Genomic DNA, 10390 nt, shown 5'->3' on the forward strand with positions numbered 1-10390 from the left:
AAACAAACAAACAAACAAACAAACAAACAAACAAACAAACAAACAAACAAACAAACAAACAAACAAACAAACAAACAAACAAACAAACAAACAAACAAATCACACCAGAAATGATTTCTACACCAGAAAATGAGGTGAGCTGTTAAATGTACTGTATATATAAGTATAGTTATGCAAACCCCCTGCAAATCTGATGGGCTTAAGAGTACATCTCAACACCAAACAAATACCACAAGGAACACGTTTTAGTTACAGGTGCCCAAAACATTTCAACATTACTCTGTCCAGTGTAAAACTCGCAGCTGTCATGGTTCTGGGTCTTTTACATCGAAGTATTCTGTTTGATTTACTTTTACTTCATGTGCTTCTTTAGTATTGTGAGTCTTTAGTGCTTAGTTCCAGCTTCTGTTTTTATTAGAGGTGATGTAATTCTGTCTGTTTCCTGTTTTACAAAGTCTTACTTGCAGTGTGCTCAGTTTGAATTGTGTTCAGCTTTAAGGCCAGTTGTGTCATGCTCCTAGTGTGTTCCAGTGCTTTCTTGATTGTAATTAGTTTTTGTGTTCTGGATGTCACAGGCGATGAAGACTCGTATTTTGCTAAAAGGTTAGCAAAGGCGATTTGACGCAAATTAGCATGTTGTCACAATTTCAGTGGGATTGCAGGTGATTTTTCTACTGGAAATGTACATTGCCATTACAGGTCAAAACACCTGGTGAGAAAGCAAGTAAACATTACTTTAAGGCCAAGGGGCTTACATGCTATATGTTTTTGTGGAATTACATATTTGTTATGTTTTTAGACGAATGAAACAAGTGTCCCCACCTCTGAGGTGAAGCTAGTCAGAACTAGTCAGAGTGTATAAAATGAGCAGCCAGTTTGAAGATCTAGAAATGGCCTTTAATAACACCATAGAGCAAAATGTGCGTTGTAAAAATGTTGTAGACTGCATATTTTAACACATTATCATGTATACTACTTTAAATTTTCATTTAAAACCAGTTAAAGCCACATTGTTACACTATTACATCATGTCTGTATGCCACTCTGAATTAATTCAGGGACTGGTTGCTTTTTCAAGGCTGGCTGCTGTAACGTGGGTTGTATTCAGTGGCTGAGAGGAGGAGGCAGAAAACTCAGCAGGACAGTCAAAAACTCACAATGACACTGGTACTGGGAATTCCACAGTGCTTGTCCTTCAATAAACAAACTCTTCAGCAAGGCCTGGTTGCTGCTGTTGAGTGGAGACACTATCCCAGCTTGCATCCTACATCCTGCTACCATGTGCTGGATATTCTCTGGGCACCTTTGCACAACCTGCAACTTGGGTCCTGTTGGCTGTGGTAGACTCCTGCTTCTGTGGATCAGGTGCTCTGCCTTTTCTAGCCACTGGTAGAATGTCAGGCACTTCCTTTGTCTGTCGATGGTACATCCCATGCAGGGGATTGGTCATTCCTCTTCCTCTTTCTCATCACCCTCTGTTTTCAGTTGCCTGAGGCACTCTTGGAATGGCTCATCTTGGGGGTGATGTATTTGTGGATGTTTCATGTTTTGGCTCTAATCCTTGCTCTTGAGGTCTTGGACTTCGTGTGGAGCTTTATATCCCTATCAACTTTTTGAAAAGAGCTGATTGAGGGGATTACAACACACCGAAGCACACTGCGTTGCAAGTCTTTATTTTCAGTGTCCTTCATGCTTTTATCAGAGCAGCTTTCCAGCTGCCTTCTTCCCTCCACACCACAGGTCTTGGCAAATAATAGGAAAGGCATGACCAGGTGATGAAGAACAGCTGTGTGGTGGTTCAGCCTCGACTGCTCCACCCCTCCCATGCAGATGAGCCACACACCCTGCCACAGAGGCAAATGCACAACAGCAGTGGGACAGTCCATCACCTTGGTATATTTAACACTTGATGGTAACTTGTGAGACTGCCTTGGAGTTGGCCTCCAGCGTTGTCTCCTTTTGAGTTCCTGATGAGCACTCCAGCATCCGTGTGTGGGACATTAAATTATAGACTTTCCTAGGTGGTGCTCAGGTTGGTCTGACAGGTTTTAAATCCCTGGTCTATGGCTCTATTGGCAAGGACCTGGTGCTGGTGGAAACACTGCACTTGCTAAGCGTCCCAGTAATGGAGTAGCGTTAACGCTCCGAAATCATGACTGCCTGTTAAGCCTTTAGAAAGTTTATTGATTTCTGTATATTTTTCCCTCTTGCCTATATTTTTCAAGAAAAAGATCATTGAACATTGAATTAAATGTTAGTAATATTAAAATGACACATGATTTGTGTTGCTGAATGATTTATTGTTGATTTGTTTTTCACCCTCAGCACCTCATACCGCTCCTACCTGTTGGATGACCAGGTCCATGGAAGAGCAGATCTTGGAGGACTGATCAAGGCCTTGCAGTCTGGTTGCAGATGCCTGGAGTTGGGAGTAACTGATGGCCCAGAGGGGGAGCCTTTGCTCGGGGTTGACTGTGGGCCTGATATCCCACGACACCATCATCATCACCATCATCATCACCACCACCATGCACCAGTCAATATCCGCTCTGCTCTGGAGGTGGTCAATAAATACGCCTTCCTGACCTCTCAGTACCCTCTTTTGTTGTACCTGTGTCACCGTTGCTCCCCAGACCAGCAGCACACCATGGCACAGAGCTTGAGGAAGGTGTTCGGATCACGCCTTTACACTCCAGAAGCCCTGCCGGTCAGCCTGGGAGGACGAGCTACAACCTTACCCTCGCCTGAACAACTTAAGGGACGCATTGTTATAGTGGGGAAGAAACTCCCTCCAGACCATGAAGGCTGTGATGGGGAAGTGTCTGAGGAAGATGAGGAGATAGGCGGAGGTGGACCTCTGGCAGGAAGAAGAATGACAATACCTGGTGAGGAGGAACTGGGTGTGGTCTTGGTGGTGCCTCCACCCTCTCAACCTAGGAAGCTCCGTCTCCACAAAGAGCTGTCAGACCTGGTGGCTATTGCTCGAACTGGAAGTCGTAGCTTCTATGCCCAGCGAGCCAGTCACAAGCAGGCTCAGCAGCAGACTCCCCCCAGTAGTCCATCCTCTCCCAGCACACCGGTGGCTCCCGAGCTGCCTTACTGGACACTGTGCTCTTTAGGCGAAGGAGAAGCTGGACGGCTGACCAGTGAAAGCCCAGAGGACCTTGTTATGTTTACCAAGCGCACCCTAACCAGAGTACGACCCAGCTCCGTGCGTCTGGACTCCAGCAACCCTAACCCACAAGGGTACTGGAAAGGAGGAGTCCAACTTGTGGCCTTGAATCAACAGACCCCTGGCGCAATGTTGGACCTTCACCGAGGCCGCTTCACACAGAACGGAGGCTGTGGTTATGTTCTCCGACCTGCCGTGATGCGGGATGAAGTGTCGTATTTCAGTGCCCACACGCAGGGCTGCGTGCCAGGTGTCCCACCTCAGACCCTTCGTATTAAGGTCTAGATGTTACTCTGTTTTTCCCCAACATTACATTTTTCATTCTGTCGCACTAACCCTCTGAGGTGATGAGATGACTCTAACCCGTGGCAATCGGGATATGTACTTTTGCTTTCTATTCGATTCAGTATCCTGTGTTAGCCCTGCATTAGTGTGTACCCTGCCTCTCGCCCTATGGTAGCTGGAATGCAGGCAGTTAGTGGGGTTAAGTTTGTTGATGATCCTAAATTGCCCATAGGAGCAATGTTTGCCACAAGCAAAACCCTTTTTTATGAGCATTGTAACAGAGATTAAATTAAAATAAACTAGATTACATTACATTGTTCAACCCTCTAAATCAGGGGTCTCAAACGTCAAAGAGCTGTGGGACACTGCTGGCACTGTCATCATCATGTGAGAGCCACTTTAGTGTTCAAGTAGTACAAAAAAACAAGCAAACAAAGAAGACATCCAAAAATATTTCTGAAAATGCAGTGTTTTGTTTGTTTTTTTGTAAGTTTCAGATATTCTATAACAAGACAAAACTGCAAACGTGAAAGCATTTTTTCTTCTCACTCTCAACTGAAGCCTTTCATTGAACTACCAGATAAACAAATTGGTACCTTCTTTCTGGCCGGACACGTGGCAGCACTATAATTATATAATTATAATTTTGTTTGTATTTAACAAAATAAAAATGCAGACATAAGTGTACACATTAGTTTGTGACTGCCAGTGAAAACTGTTTTCTCTACAAATAACTAACAACAAGTTTGTGCTCACGTTGCCTTCACATTAAATCATTTTTTGCTTTTTAAAGAACTTATTTTAACATTGGACTCAACAACAAACAAATCCTCCCTCACAGAAAAAGTCACTTCAAGGGCCAAATTGCATTATATTTCTTCAGGTCAATATACAAGCAGGGGTGACGTGGCCCCTGGGCCGTGAGTTTGAGACCCCTGCTCTAAATACACTAAAACGCAAAAGTGTAAAACAAATTTAACATAAGCTGCTTGTGTTTTACTCTGCAGATTATCAGTGCCCATAACCTACCCAAGCCCCAGGGTTCAGGGGCTAAAGGAGAGGTTATTGACCCATATGTGGTTCTGGAGCTGCATGGAGTACCAGCTGACTGTGCTGAGCAGCGGACTCGCACTGCTGCTCAGAACCAGGATGACCCACTGTTTGATGAGACGTTCGAGTTTCAAGTAAGTTATGTTACTACATTATGAAACTGGCTGAAATGTTTGCTGCTGCTCTCTATTTATTACATTTTTTGGGAATATAATAGGAGTGAGCGGCTTCATTAATAACAGTCAACAATATTATATATAATTCATGTAATTAAGATCATTAATAGATAGTTCCCATTTTTATTGAACTGCATTTACCTCTTGATGTGAATCAGCTGCATTTTAACCTAAACTTCATGTTTCCTCTGGGTAACTTTCTGTTGTCCAAACAATGTCTCGATAGCAGGTATGTAGGCTAAAATTGGGATTCTTTAATTTAATTAACATCTAAACACATCTACAGAGCCATACTTAAAGCAAAAAGTCAGCATTTCCAGGCTGGCATTGCATCCATGACTGGCAGTTTAGTGCTTAAAACGATTACCTGCTGTTTGGAAATGGATGTTATTCACTTCGTCATATGGCTTACACTTTCAACCAGGCAATTTTTTTTCACCATGATGAAGCAGCATGACCTCTGTGACCTCTGTGCCTAAAAAAATGAAGCCGATGCAAAACAGCGACAAAATCCTGATATCCCTATAATGGTGTTGGTAAAGTTGTCTTTTCAGTTAGTTTTTGCTGGGTGGAATAAAAATTATACAGTTGGAGTGACCTTTTCACTGATATTTTAAAAAGATTTTGGTGCACCATTAGGATAACAGACCTTCTCCCAGGTCACATTATTTGAGTATATTGAGAGTTGCACACCATTGACTATACAGCAAACACTGAGAAAGCCATAGTTTAAACCATTTACATAACCGCTTCAGCGCCTTATAATAATCCTGCTTATAGACTGCATAATATTATTTTGATTTTGTAGAGAAGATTGTTTGGGTTGGTTTTTCCTAAAAAAAGAAAGTAAGCCTGGAGACGTTTAATGGAGCGCAGGATGCTTCAGAGGTTTCAATTCAGTGAGATTACAGTGAGAAAGAAAAGGAGTTTGAAGCATGACATGATCAAGAATCATCCACTAATCTGGTCCTGTCCAGACTCCGATTTTATTGCATAAAGTTGCATTTTAATGTGCGATGTGGTGTGTCCTAGATTATGCATTGATATGAAGAGGAAAATGTCAACACATAAAGGAGTCTCATATGATTTCAGAGAGGTTTATGTCTGTTCTTATTTGGACTGCACCTGCTTAAAACTAAAGTCCAGAGTGCTTAATTGGAGGAGAGTCAAGATCAAGATATAAATGAGATAATATTATGTATTATGCACTTATGCATGCAGTGAATTTATCATGGGAGATGGTACTTGATGACTGGCTGATGGCGCTTTTTTGGTACCTTTTGCTGACAGCGGCTTGCATTACTGTGTCTGAGCTATAATCATAAGCTGTCGCCACGGATATGTGCTCTGCAATCACACGATATACACATGTGTATGTAGCTCCCTGCAGACATAATGTACGTCCTTAAGGACTGAAAAAGAAGGACATAATACCTGTAATCAAGAGACAGCAATTGCACTCTCTTTGGCAGGAGATGACATAAAATGAGATTTGAGAACGCATATGCATGAGATGTAGCTGTGTCCCATTTAAAATGATACCTTCATCTGAGTGCTACATTAGGCAACTTTGGTGGTGGGTCAGCCGTACACAATGTTATTATCCTGTTAGTTTAACGCTTAGACCAAAGTTCATTCTGGTGATCGACAAGGGATCATTCTTCACAACGAGGCTACGAACAGCTTCAGTTTCTTTCTTTGCTGCTCACAGTGAGCTGACAGATAAATGGTGAGTATATCAACATCTATATATCTATATATCAGGTCTTCAGCTGGACTTTATTTATCATAAATATCGACAGACGATTTATGATTCAGTAACAAGTCTTTAATTAAGGGAAATCACCATGCCGACATGGCTACACATCGGTGTCAAGTTAAAATGAGCTTAGATTCAGGTCTTCAGGAGTCAAATGAAGCCCCCTCCTGCACCGACACTGGTGAGAGTGTAAGTGTTGCTTTGCTTTTGCAAACAAAATATGTTGCTATGGTTGCTAAATGAAGCAAAAGGTTAACCAGAATTGTTAGAGAAAACCACTTCCCCATGTCCCCATGTGCTGCCAAGAACAATAAAGCAGCGACTACTCTTAGCTCAACTGCAATTTGCCATTAATTTTGCCATCTAAAATTGTTATATGTCATATCTATAATAGAAAAATGCAGCATTATGAAGCCTTAGTGTTCTTAAGCCTGAATTGAGCTATTTTTGGATCTTCTGCATACTCATATCTGCATTTCATGGCCAGGTGAGACAAAAGTCTGACTCCAGTCTTAACTCAGTTTTGTTACTACATTTTAGTTAAGTGCTGCATGTGTACTACGACATACCTACAACGCCAGTATCAGTGTCTTACCACACATTAACCTGATCTTGGCTGAAATCATGTGAGTCGGCTTGTTTGGATTGATTTCTTATATATTCCTTTTCTCACGGTTTTCTTCATGAAATGACAGTGTTCACAAAAACATGAACAAACTGAAATAAATAGAGGAGATGCCATACTTATCTGGGCCAGTATTGCCATGATAAGCCTATTGTTGCCAGCTGATTTTGACAGTGAATGACAGATAAGGTGGTTTAAACCACCTAAGGGGAACAAAACTAGGAAAAGGAGCCTGTTAGAGAGTCACGCAAGGCAAACAGTGTCGAAAATCATCTTATCTGATGCCCACATGGATCACGCCTGACCATAGAAACAAGCTGTATGTTTGCAAAATGTGTTGGGGAATGTTGATCTGGTGCTGGATTCTGAAATGTCCAAATAGTTGTTTGACTCTGTTTTGAGCAGTTCTTTTATTTGTCTGATTTGTCCATGTAGCAACTGTCAAAAGGTTTGCTAAAAACTGAGGTCAGCTGGTTTGAATAATGTTGGAATAGCATTTGACATGTTACACCGTAGCTGTCTGTAAAACCAGAGCTGGGCAATGAAATAAAGCTGTACTTGAGATTACATTCTTTCTTGATTTTTCTTGCTTTCTGTCCACGATGAAATTACTCACAGCAGTAGTGGCTTTTCCCTTTTTGTCATCACTGCTAAAGACTTTATTGGATTTGTCACTGGACAAAACTGACCAGGGGCTCTATGCTTACAGTGTACACTGCCAGAGTCTTTAGTCTCATTAGCATTAGAGACTGTAACCCAAAACTAAGCAAGGAACTGAAGGGCAGTGTGCCATGTAAGACACATAAGAAATTCAGGACCCTACTAACATGCAAGCTGGCCTTCAAGAGCAGCTGCTCACAATCAGACACAGTTGATTTCATGGTGTGTGGTTAAGTGTGGTGTCAGCCCTTTGCTCTCGTATGTCTTAATAGAAAATTTCAGGCTGACACTCACCAGTCGTGAGTACTGGGGTGCGTTTCATTTGTCAGAAATCCAACAAGTGAAAACATGTTGGTAGAAGCTTTAAAAAAAAAAAAATTCAAAACTTGAACCCTCTCATTTTAAAAAGTAGTAATGTACAGTACATCGTTGTAGCTGTTTATAGCTAGCTAGTGCCTAGTAGCTGTTTATAGCTAGCTAGTGCCTAACTGTGTATAAGTGATGTAAATTTAATTATCAGATGATGAGCACAAGGCTCTCAGCGTGCCCTGTTTTTGTGTTACTACTCTATAATGCACCAGCTACACGCGCACCCTTCAGGAAAGTGGAATTCAAAGAAGTATAACATAAGTAACCATTTGTCCTTGGTGTCTGCATTTTAGCCACAAGCTAAGCATGCATTATTTGAGAAACTAGACAATTTCTATAAAATCAACCCACTGAAATTTATTCTCATAGGATGGCCAATGCAGGCAAAGTGAGTAACTCCATGTGAAGAGGCTCTAACAAAGCTGTAGACGTCATCTGCAGGGCTGGAAGAACCTCCTGTGGGGGCTGTTGTATCAGTAGCTTTCTGTTAACCCTGTGAGGCTTAGGTCATCAGTTACCCATACTTCATCCACCCATTTTCTTCCACTTATGCTTTTCATGGTCGTGGGGGCGCTGGAGCCTATCCCGGGGTACACCCTGGTCAGGTCGCCAGTCTGTCGCAGGCTAACATATAGACACAGACAACTATTTGCACTCACATTCACCTATGGGCAATTTAGAGTCTCCAGTTAACCTATACTCACTAGGTGCATGTCTTTGGACTGTGGGAGGGAGCCGGGCGGTGTTTCCCAACCACTGTGCGGCGGCACATAGGTGTGCTCTGGTTCCTCCTGACTAGTAATCTAAGCGATCGGGGTGAGTAACGAGCAGAACAATTACATTCTCTTCCACTAGAGGGCAGTACAACTACCTGCTCTAATTAAATTGGTTGCCAACTGCCAGTAAAACAGAAGAAGACGAAGAAGAAATTACATAATAGTCATGCTGCGAGTGAGACAACGCAGCGCATAATAGCAATAGATAAATATTTTAAAAGAAAAAGTAGTCAGTCTGACCTGGATCCTGGAGAAAACTCCGACCCAGATGAAGGCCCTAACATGAGTGGTGATCAGAAGAAAGCAAAAAAGGTATACTGGGGACAAACCGAGCCAATTCTCCTTTACCTGGTGTTTGGGGGAAAATAATCAATATGTTTTTGTGACATTTTTGTTTGGTGTTGTGCCGTGTGATTTTTCTAATGTGAAATATGTGCTGTGGCTGAAAAAGGTTGGGAAACACTGATCTATGCTCCTGCCCTTTAAGACCCTGCACTCTTAAACTTAAACTTTTTTCTGATTGGCCAGCTTCCAGAAGCTTGCTGAGGGGCATACCTTACAAACCAACACTGCAAAGCACACACCTTACCCTCACCTCAACTCAATGCCTAATTTTTTCCCATGATTGTTATGAAAACATTGTAACATTATTTCAGCAGAAAATTAGAAAAGGTTTGTTCATTTCATTTAAAAACTATTTCCAGGCCTGAAATATGACTTATATGGTATAAAAAAATCTAACTAAAAGAAATATGAATGCATTATTGCGAGCATAATGTAAGCATGGACACTGAGTCTTGCGTTGAGATACTGTCCTGTGTCTTATTGTCTGGCTTTGAAGAAGAGCATTTGGTTTGAAACTGATTGAATTAACTGTCAAAGCTCTGCTCAGCCACAGGCATGCTGCTGAAAAATTGAGAAAGTTGAAATCAGAGCGAACGGGATTAGAGTCATCGTTTCATGCACACGTGCATGCGCACACATGTGCACACCCGTGCACACAGACATGCAAACACTGTGCTGCTTGTCCATGCATTAAAATAAGTGCTTTTATTTACACCACTGAGACATAGTAACTCCCAGATCAAAGCAAAAGAGACACATTCATAAACAGTTTGGTCATTGTGTAGTTGAGTTCCTTCATCCTAAATGATTCTAAATTATTCTAAATGTTGCAAAGAAAACATTTTTAGGCAGTTCTATTCACAGCAAGGAGAGTGAATGCATTAAAAGTGCTCTATACTGTTTTATGGTTTTTCATTGTCTTTAGTGATTTAATTCAGAATGTTGTCTTGATGTCAGTAGACAAGTTATTTCATTATCTAATAGTTGCAATTTGGTATCTTATTAAAGAGTTCTTAACACACAGTTTCCATTCTGACATAGGTGATCCTAAAGCCTCTTAGTTTTAGCTTTTTCTAAAGACGCTAAAGAAAAGCGTCTGGACTTCTTTAAGTTGCTTGAAGACGTTTCACCTCTCATCCGAGAAGCTTCTTCAGTTCTACGGTCAAATGGTGG

General features: G+C 41.6%; 1 protein-coding gene across 1 annotated transcript in view; it reads left to right on the plus strand.

Moving 5' to 3' along the window:
• Positions 1-10390, plus strand: part of plcl1 (phospholipase C like 1) — a 123390-nt gene that overhangs the window by 74750 nt on the left and 38250 nt on the right. Inside the window, exons 6-7 of the mRNA XM_005746291.2 lie at positions 2326-3451; positions 4465-4641. Of these exons, the coding sequence (XP_005746348.1) occupies positions 2326-3451; positions 4465-4641 (1303 nt within the window). The remainder of the gene's footprint in view (positions 1-2325; positions 3452-4464; positions 4642-10390) is intronic.

The sequence above is a fragment of the Pundamilia nyererei genome, unplaced genomic scaffold (assembly GCF_000239375.1).
Source record: "Pundamilia nyererei isolate P.nyererei 1_Seehausen unplaced genomic scaffold, PunNye1.0 scaffold00176, whole genome shotgun sequence".
Classification (NCBI taxonomy): Eukaryota; Metazoa; Chordata; class Actinopteri; order Cichliformes; family Cichlidae; genus Pundamilia; species Pundamilia nyererei.